The sequence below is a fragment of the Psammomys obesus genome, unplaced genomic scaffold (genome assembly GCF_907164565.1).
Source record: "Psammomys obesus unplaced genomic scaffold, mPsaObe1.curated_primary_1811, whole genome shotgun sequence".
NCBI lineage: Eukaryota > Metazoa > Chordata > Mammalia > Rodentia > Muridae > Psammomys > Psammomys obesus.
Window position 1 is genome coordinate 4,208,452 of NW_026596166.1, and position 10,732 is coordinate 4,219,183.

At 45.3% G+C, this 10,732-nt stretch overlaps 1 protein-coding gene across 1 annotated transcript in view; it reads right to left on the bottom strand.

The window, feature by feature from the left end:
* Fntb (farnesyltransferase, CAAX box, beta) overlaps positions 1–5,967 on the bottom strand; it is an 83,764-nt gene extending 77,797 nt beyond the window's left edge. The window contains exon 1 of the mRNA XM_055595285.1: positions 5,748–5,967. Within this exon, the coding sequence (XP_055451260.1) occupies positions 5,748–5,891 (144 nt within the window). The 5' untranslated portion in view covers positions 5,892–5,967. The remainder of the gene's footprint in view (positions 1–5,747) is intronic.
* Between the last annotated feature and the right edge of the window lie 4,765 nt (positions 5,968–10,732).

A 10,732-nucleotide genomic window follows, 5' to 3' on the forward strand; every position in this document is an offset into this window, starting at 1 on the left:
TGTGTGTGTGTGTGTGTGTGTGTGTGTGTGTGTGTGTGTGTGTGTGTGACGTACGTGAGAGTGTTCATGAGCCACGGTGCATGTGAGAGCAGCAGAGGACAGCTTTGTGGGGTTGGCTCTCTACCACATTCCCATGGGGAAAACAAACGTCATCAGACTTATAAGACACTTTACCCACCGAGGCACCTCACAGTCGCTCCAACGATTTTACTGTCTGAGATAGGGTCACTCATTTGCCCAAGCTGGCCTTGAACTCACTATGTAATGCAGGCTGGCCTTGAATTTACCATCCTCCTGCCTCACCCTCCACCCGCACCCCAAAGCAAACAGGATTATAGACCTGTTCTACTAAGGCTGGGACAACCTTAAACCTGGGAAAAGAAGCTGGGCATGGTGGCAGGGGAGGCAGAGGCACAGAGGCAGGTTGAGCTCTGTGAGTTCCAGGCCAGTCTGGTCTACAAAGAGAGTCCAGGACAAGCCAGGGCCACGCAGAGAAACTCTATCTTGGGAAAGAAAAAAAAAAAAAACCAAAAAAACCTGGAATAAAATATATAATGATAATTATCTTACTCATATTACCTAGAAAAGCATATTTGCTTGCTCAAGAACTGGTGATAATAAAAAGACACATGAAGAATTTCAAGAGAATTGCCTCGTGGATAAGAGAAGAACGACTGGCATTTCTAAATCAGTGTTAATATAAAGAAAGAAAATACAAGTTACTATATTTGTGTGTAAGGGTTGAATTTAGGGCCTCACATAGGCTAGGAAGTGCTCTCTCTACAGCCAAGCCACATCCCAAGGCCCACAGTCAGCTAAATTCAAATGTAAATGTTCTCAGTAGGCACTTGGTTTGCTCACTACACAGCTCAAAGTCTAAAAGTACAGGTATTTCATCCCAACCAGAAATGTCTGTGAACTTTTTTCCTTTCATAGACCTAGGGATTGAACCAGGCACATCGGCACTGAGCTACATGTTCAGGCTGGTTTTATTTTTGTGTTTATTCATCTGTTGTTTGTTTTGTTTTGTTTTGTTTTTTATAGATAGGGTCTTGCTATGTATCACCAGCTGGCCTCTAACTGGTTTCCGTGTCTCCTCCTCTAAGCGCCAGGACTACAGGGATGCACCACCATGCCCGGCCTTACCCTCCCTTGTGGATTTACAGAAACTTGACGTTGAAATCCTACTCTCTAACGCTCCCCTTAGAGTGGTCTGACTGGTGACATCGCCGGCATTTCAAGTGGAAGACGCAGCTGTGTGGCAGTGGTGGCGCACCCCTGTGGTCCCAGCACTCAGGAGGCAAAGGCAGTTCTCCAAGTTCAAGACCAGCTTGATCTACAGAGTGAGTTCCAGGACCGAGAAACCCTGTCTCAAAAAAGAAAAAAGAAAAAAAAAATCAAATGGAGATGTTTTGGTGTCTGTTCAAGGATAAATTGAAAGAAAAAAAAAAAACCAGCAATAGTATATATTATATTATAAACAAATACTGGCAAGGCCACCACTGGGACTGAAACTATCTGTGTTAATTTATTTAATATTAAATAAATAGTTGGCAATAGGGTATTCCTGATGGCAACGTACTGATGAAGGTGGACACTAAAAGCACAACCTCACATTGCTGTCTACTTATAAAAGGCCCTTCACATCACATCCACTGGCAAAATATTTATCAAGGGATAGGGCCTTCAAAAACTGTCAAGAAGCTGACCGTTCCTTCTCAGAGCACAACAGCCACTCTGTAAGCAGCTGTCACTTCTCACCCAGAACAGTACAGTGGCCTCTCAACCATTGCCTCTTACCTCCACCCTCATCTACACACACACACACACACACACACACACACACACACACGGGGGCGGTTCATCTGAGTGTGGGTGCTCTTGGAGATCAGAGGCTTCAGATACTCCTGGAGTAGGGTGTCACAAGGCTGTGTGCTGAGAACCAAAGTCTGGTCCTCTGGAAAGGCAGCGCTCGCAAAAGCTTGGCCATCTCTCCAGCCCCCCACATAATTCTTGACGGGAACCTGAGGAGCCTGTTAAAGTGTCGTTCAGACTGTGTCGCTGCTGAGTACTGGCAGCTAACAGGTCTAAAGGTGGGAAGGGGAGGAGTGGAGAGAGAGTCTGGGTCTCTGTGGAGAAGGCACCTGAGAAGGTAGGACCTTAAGTCTGGGAAAATGTCAGTCCACACCACTGTGAGAGTGAGGAAATCTGCTGATCTTATCTTTCACCCTCTTGTCTCCTAGCAATATTTCATGGCTCAAGCCCAGCACCCTAGGCAAGGGAGCCTGTCAGTACAGAGCTACTTCCTGAGGCAAATCTAAAGATCGAGGTAGAAAGGAGCGTGGTAGTTCTGGTTGGTAAATGCGAGCTCTCCAGCCAGATGGCTTGCTGTTTCAATTGGCCCTCTCTAACACAACAGCCACAGGCCGTTCGTGAGTCCATCTCATGCACTGTCCTGTCTACTGGCCTCTTTCCTCACCTGGCACGTTCCCACCTCAGGTCCTTTGTACACCCTTTCTCTGAGCAGAACTCGCATCCACAGGGTGCACTCATGATCTGTTCTCTCACATACTTCAGATCACACGTGACATCCTTGGCATGTCTTAAATGTTTAGACTGATTCTTTTTATCCTCCCTTCCTTGTGGTCCTGGTGGTGGATCCGCACTGCACATGCTATGGACATGCTCTACCACTGAGCTACACCCCCATTCCTGATGCTTCTCTTTTCTTAATTGGCTGACTCCCCTGGTGTGGAGAGAGAGAAAAAAAATCCTTAAAAACATCAAATCCATTTCCTTTGTTCGCTGACTCGTACCAACTGTCTGAACAGTGCCTAGGACCTAAAAGATTCTCTTTTTTAATTTTTTTGTTTTAATACTTTGGGTGTATGGGTGTGTACTGCATGAACAAAGGGCTCCTGCAAGCCAGGGCAGGACATCAGATGTCCTGAGACTGAAGCTTCCTCAGGGGTTTACTGGCAGCTCAGTTTTGCGTCGTGACAGTAGATTAATGCTTGCCATTTCCCTCCTAGCTCATTATTTGGAGGCTTCATTTGTTAGACAATAATTTAATAGTTTAATGACAGGAGTTAAAACTGTAAAATAGTGGAAGGAGCGCTTTGTGAGACCTTCTGTTATTGTCTTTCAGGAAGTTCTTGAAGGCTAGAGTGATGGCTCAGTGGTTGAAAGCCCTGGCTGCTCTTCCAGAGGACCTGGGTTCAATCCCCAGGACAACCCCACGAGGTGGCTTACACAAAACTGCCAAGACACAAAATTGAGCTGTCAGTAAATCCCTGAGGAAGCTTCAGTCACAACCAAAAGATTCAAACAGAATCCTCCGTGAGCAATTCCTCCCAGCAATGCTATTTCTGATGATTGCACTACGTTAACCACCAACCTGAGAGTTCTCTCGGCCTCTGCCTTCTCCGTCAGAATGTGTAAGGACTGAGTGACCCAATGGCTGGAGAACATTTAGCGCTCAGCTGGAACCAAATGAATGGCCACTGTGGCAATTATTGAAGTCATGAGAATGAAGTATCACATTCCCTTCCTAGTAACCACAACTCTTCTACCTAGACTTTTAAAGTGGGAGCTGCAGCGCGACATGAAATATATGACTCTATCATACCATTAGGCTTGTTATCTCAAAGACTACATCAACCTATCGGGACCCAGCATCTGCCCCAGCCCTGACCTTGGCCCATCCCTTCTCAGAGCATCTTGGGTCCATTTTCGTGTTGCTCGTTAGGCCTACACAGAACTTAAATTGTTTTCCTTACAAGAACAGAGCAGGCAGGAACTTCAGTGGTCTACTGAAAAGAATACAGCACTACACAAAAAAAGATAGCTGTAAACTCCTCACTAATGTCCCTGTTCCCTCTCTAAAGCGTAGACATTTCTGTAAAGTGACAGACCATCTCCGATTCTCTTTCCCTCATTAGCATCCTGTAACCCCTGATCTGCTAAGTCAGCACTTCTGAAGCTGTGGGTCATGAAGACCCTTTCACAGGGGTTGCTTTAAGACTGCCAGAAAACACGAGGTGTTTATATTATGATTCATAACAGGAGCAAAATGACCGTTATGAAGTAGCAACGAAAACAGGTTTGTGGTTGGGGTCATCACAACACGGGGAACCACATTAGAGGATCACAGCAGTGGGTTAAAGTCAGTTCAGTTAAAGGTATAAAAGATGGAAGGGAGGGAGACATGTTTAACCTTGTAACTTCAAAAGAAAAAAGGCTTGCCATAGTCTACCCAGCTACAGAAATATCACTCTAGGTAGGTGGTGGTGGTGGTGGCATACTCCTTTAATCCCTCCAAGCACTTGGGAGGCAGAGGCAGGTGGACCTCCATGAGTTCGAGGCCAGCATGGTCTACAGAGTGAGTTCCTGGACAGCCAGGGCTACACAGAGAAACCCTGTCTCAAAACAAAAACAAAAACAAAAAAATCATTTTAAACACTGCAAAGATTCTGTAGGTTTAGTCAACAATGAAAGATGTCTTTGAAATGTTTTGCACAAGTTAACTAGGAGGGCTAGATTCAAAAAGCAAGTTTCCTTTATTACCCTAAAGCCCAGGAGGCTTTGACTCAAAGATTAAAATATTCCCTCTGCTACTATGAGAACAACCATGTGTTCAATCCCCTGTTTTGTTATAGATTTTATTTAGGGCAAATGAGATGGCTCAGTGGGTAAAGCTATGGCTCGGCACCAGCAACCTCAAACATGCCGTACACACATTCACATACGTAAAAATTAAAACAAATGTGTATTTAGTCACAACTGTAAAATTTATATAGTCATTATTGCTACTAATTTTGCCTAAATAGAGCCTCCCAGCTTTAGATATGAAAGATGAAGCAGGTCCCTCCATGGCTAAGCCTCAGGACTGATCTTAGCAAGATCTTAATTTGGTTAAGTGGCTGGGTGCCTATTTCTTGGCGCTGTCAAGCCTCAGCCTGACCACTTCTAGTAACAGATGGGTAAACAGCTCTACAACAACCAATTTGGGAACAATTCCAAACGGAGAGTGAGAAAAAATGAAAACTATAAATTACTACTCACACCTTAAACACTGTTCAAAATGGCACGTCCGGTACACCCTAGGCCTTAGCGAATCACAAGCAGTTCAAACTCCACACTTTTCTGTTCGTTCCCAACTATACAGTTTTCCAGCCAGTCAGGCTCCTGCCTACGGGCTGTTTTCTTTTTCTGTATTTCCACCGTTCAAACAGCAGGCACCCAAATGATTACCCACCGCGAGGTAGGCCTCAACCTGACCTAGCAGGTCAGAGATTAAACCGATTTGGGGATAGCAGGACTATTACGGCTGTTCAGTCCCCCAAATGTCCGCAAACTGGAAGCATGTGAGGGAAACGGAGCGGCGGTCCTAGAATCTCAAGACATCTAGACAGAATGGAGCGGGCTACCTGGTCCGCCCAGGCTTCTGTGGACTCCAGATAGAGAACACGATCCTTTACACCTTCTGAAGCAGAGAGGACAGAGGCACTGTCCTGTCCTCTAAGCCCAACCCTGACAACAACCCTTTCCTACCTAAGCCAGCCCCACAAACATGACACTCCGAAGCCCTGGTCTGGGAGCCTGGAGCTCGGGGTCCGGGGTGGGGACGCACTGCACGATGGGAGTTGTAGTTCTACGGAGAGTTTTGCACCCAGATGGGGCTACAAATGGGACTCCTGCTCCCAGAAGGCCCCGCGCGGGCGCCTCGCCCAGTCCTGCCACCTCACCTGTTCAATGGACGTGACTGTTTCCACTGAGTCGTCTTGCAACCGTTCCCGCGCGTGCTCAGGTCTCAGACTGTACAGAGGTTCTGACCAGACAGGGGAGGAAGATGGAGGACAATAGTAGGTGAAGGAACTCGAAGAAGCCATGATCGGGAGAACTGCGGGCGCTGTATAGGACTCAGCTTCGTACAGCAACAACGCGCATTGAAACTCGAGCGGGCTAAGGCGCTACGGAGAGTGGGTGGAGTCAAAAAGATTTTGAACGCGAATCTCTCCTCCCACCTACACATCTTCAAGAAGTTCCTAGGATACTGCCGCCCCCCATTGGGCGGATGAGCTGCTGCAAGAGCTCAGCTTCCTGGAGCGCAAGAAAGGATGCGTAGGATACCTCAGTTCGTTATGCAAATAATATAAAAAGAAACTTCCAGCGTTTTGCTCTCAACTAATTGTAGCAGTAGTTTGCGATTTCAGCTGCTCAGGAACCCAACGAATGTAACTTGAAAAGCGTTTCTGACATCTCTCTTGATTGTTGCAGTCACGCTACTAACTAATAGAATTACCGTGCACCTTTGGGTCCTTGACACCCTTAGGAGACGCCTGAGCTTGTCAGTAAATGAGCAGAATTGCAGATCTCAGTACTCAGAGACAGAGAGGGGAGCAGTGTAATTTTCTCCTAACCCTTGAGGGCTACAATGCCATGGCAGAATCTAAAACACCGTAGAAGAATGAGTGTAAATGTAACAGCCAAAGAAATAGTCAACAAATATTTATGGAGCACTTAATACTTGTACTGTACTAAAGTTCAGGAATACTAAAGTTCAGTAAAATTACAAGGTCCCTTCCCTTAGAATGCATCTGAATTTCATTTTAGAGGAGACAGTTAAATAAATGAACACAAGTTATTTGAAGACTTCCAATTATGGTATGACAGAAAATAATGGTCAGGCCTGGAGAGGTGGCTCAGCAGTTAAAAGCACGGGCCGCTCATCCAGAGGTCCTGACTTCGATTCTGAGTACCCATCTGAAGACTTACAGCCACCTGCCATTCCCGTTCCAGGGGATCCAACACCCTCTTTGGCCTCAACAGACAAAATGCAAAGCTACACATGCAGGCAAAATATCCATGCACATTATTTTTAGTGTTACTCTTTTCTATATATTTTTATTGAAAAGAATTCTTTCAAGCAGTATACTCTGATCACAGTTTCCCCTCACCCAAATTCTCCCCATCTCCCTATCTACCCAACTCTATACCTTTCTCTCTCTCTTTAGAAGACAAACAGGCAAACAAAAAGAGGAAACTAACCAGAATTTAAAAGAGATAGAGAGAGCTCAAATAAACACAGGCACACACATGAAAAAAAATAATTTAAAAAAAATTATAAATGAAAGAAAATAAGTGTCTATGAGATGCTCAGAATGACAGGATGAATAAAATTCTAATTAGATTCCACGGTTGGGCCAGGCCTTTCTGAGCACATGGCTTTAAGCTGAGGCCCAAAAGATGACAAGCAGCCATCTATAACAAAGCAATGAAGGGCCTCAAGAAGAAAAACAACATGTTGGAAGGAACATGCCACAGATATACTCATGAATGCTCGAGTTGATTCTGATCGTCATCAGATGCAGACATAGTTTAAATCCTTAAGGGGCTGGAGTGGTGTGATGGCTCCATGGTAAAGAGCCCTTGGTGATGTTGCGGAGGAGCTGGGTCGGGCTCCCAGCACCCACATGGCATTTCACAACTGCCTGTGATTCCCTTAACTTCAGTTCCAGGCATATTCTGGTCTCTGCAGACTTTTACATACACAAGGTGCGTGTACATCCACCCAGGCACCCACATATATGCAGAAAATACATATGTTTTAAATCTTTAGGAAAACCCTGCCACATTTGGATAGCGATAAATGAGAATCTTTTCCCAGGACCTACACCAAACGGACTAAGTCAGCATCAGGAGGGTGGATCACTAGTTTGTCGGACAAGCATGAGGACCCGGGTTCACATAAGCGGTGGTTGGTTGTGTTTACCTGTCTGTAATTTCAGCCTCCGAAGCCCAAGGCAGAGAATACCTCAGAACAAGCTGACCAGCTGTGAGAGTGAGCTCTGGGTTTAGCTGAGAGACCCTGCCGGAATGGTTAAGGCTGAAGAGGGAATGAGACTGAATCCCAGCATCAACCTCAGACCTTCACATGCATATATAAACATGTGCCCACAAACATGCAAAACCATGCATACCGCACACACACACACACACACACACACACACACACACACACACACACACAAACACACACACACACGACAAAGGAAAAAAAATAACTGCATCAGAATTATAATAAGAGGTTAGATTATTTAAGACGAGAGGTTGTAGGGGAAAGATAAGAGATGCCCCAGGGCGGGTAGGGTAGTTCAGTGGGTAGTGCCTAGCATGTACAAGGCTGAGTCTGATCTCCAGCAACACACTCACGTAGCATGTGCACTCTGCTCCCTGCTCAGAACATTTTACTCTGTTCCTGCTCAATCCCAAATCACATATCTAAGATCCAAGGCCTATATAGTATTTCACAATTGGCCCTCTCTCTGTTCTCAAGCAGACAGATATACTCAGAGTCCAAGTATGAGGCAGAGACTCCAGTAGCTATATCCTATCACATGCCTGTAATGAGAATTCTGGAATTTTGGTTTCTTTAAACACACACACACACACACACACACACACACACACAGAGAGAGACAGAGAGAGAGAAATAAGGGCTGGAGAGACACCTCAGCAGTTAGGAGCACTGGCTGCTCTTCCAGACGTCCTGAGTTCAATTCCCAGCAACCAAGTGGTGGCTCATAACCATCTAGAATGAGATCTGGTGTCCTCTTCTGGTGTGTGGGTGTACATGCAGGCAGAACATTGTATATATAATAAGTAAATCTTTATATTAAAAAACCCACAAATATAAAAATATGTTTTTGTTTTAATGCTAGGTGTGGAGATATGGGGCTGCTTTGCAGGAGCTGACTATGATTTGCCTCGTGCTCTAGCAGAGGCTCGGATTTGCCAGCTGCAGAGAGTTTCTGCGATTGTGTGGCATTTGGAATTCTGGGAACTTTTCAGAGGGTATATAAATGCTATAGCCCCGATAGGTGGGTTCATGGTTTTTGGTCATGGGGGGGGGGGGGTTGTTGCAATTTGTTAGTAGTCATGCTCAAAGAAAAAAACAAGAAGAAATAAATTAGATTCAGGACTCTTCCCCTACCCACCCACCCGCTAGCCTTTCTTTCCTATCTATTGAAACTGGGGTGAAACAGGGATGGGGGATAAAGAGTGGGAAAAAGAAGAACCCACAAAGTAGCAAAGTCCAACTACACATGCCTATTTTATTGTTATTTTTTTAAAGATTTATTTATTAAGTATACAATATTCTGCCTGCATGACAGAAGGCGGCACCAGATCGCATCTACAGATGGTTGTGAGCCACCATCTGGTTGCTGGGAGTTGAACTCAGGACCTATCGGAAGAGCAGCCAGTGCTGTTAACCTCTGAGCCAGCTCTCCAGCCCATGCTTTGTTGTTTTTCAAGACAGGGTTTTCCTGTGTAGTCCTGGCTGTACTGGAATGAACTCTGTAGATCTCTGGCCTCGAAGTCACAGAGCTGCCTGCCTCTGCCTTCCAAGTGCTGGGATTAAAGGCGTGTGCTGCCCATCTTGGTGTGAGGTGAAAACCTGTGGCGCCAGAAGATTACCAAATCTGGGAATCTGTGAGACTGTGCTTAGGACCATGGCTACGGATGTGAAGTGCAGAAAGGTCTTATCATCCTTCCCACCATACTAACATTTTCTCTTCCCCTTAGATCTGCTGGATTTCTGATAAGGTCTGGCTCATATGTAAGGATTCAGCTTTTTATGTAAAAAGTTCCTTAGGAGCTAGATACTTAACATTTCAATCTTAAAGGTAGAGTCATTGAAAGAATAGGTGGAAGGATTTTGTAACAGATTGTCGAATCTGTGACAGGGCACACAGAGCAACTGCAAATTTTATTCTAGAAATAGAAATGTGTGTGTGTGGTACTATGGGCTGAACCCAGGGCCTTAATTTTTTTTAAGATATACTTTTTATTATGTATACAATGTTCTGCCTGTGTGTTCACCTGCTCTCCAGAAAAGGGTACCAGATCTCATCTTAAATGGTTGTGAGCCCCCATGTGGTTGCTGGGATTTGAACTCGGGACCTTTGGAATAGCCAGTTCTCTTAAGCTCAGAGCCATTTCTCCAGCCAGGTCTGGTACTTGTTAAGCAAGCATTCTACCACTGAACTACACTCAAGGCCCAGAAATCCTTTTCTGAAATCCAGTCTCCTGTGCAGTGAGATCCAAAAGACAGTAATAAGATCCTGGCAAGAGTCTCCTGCAGGAGAGTGTTGGTTCATTCAACAAACATTTATTGAGCATCAGTCACCCAGTATGCACCAGGCTAAGTACTTAGGAGACGGTGCTGAACGAGCCAAGTTGGTCTCTGCCCGATGGGTCTCATGACCTATCAGAAGAAAGACACTAAGCAGTAATGCAAAAACTGTTTCAGGAAAAATGACCATGGCAGAAAGAAGTACACAGTGTTGCAAGATTGTATAACAGGTCAGACCTGAGGCAGTCTGGAGGAGTTGGAGACTCCTGTTGAGGAAATGAGCTGGCTAAACTAGGGTAAAGGCTGCTGGCATATTTTTATGCTGCTTTGGGGTTCTTATTCCTCCCAGTCCCCTTGACAAGTAAGAAAGAAGGTTAGAGGGGAAAGGGGACATTTGTCTCTTTAATACTTCCTGATGATGAGGGCTGTTGGGTTCCTTGATGAAAGTCCAATCTTTGTTTGAAGATATCTCTAACATCTTTTCAGCAACCAGGAGCAGTAGAGAAAAGCAGCTGCCTTCTTCAGAGGACCCCCACCACCCTCTGGGCTCTGGCATTCATACCCTCTCTAGAATCCCCAGAATTCCAACTATCT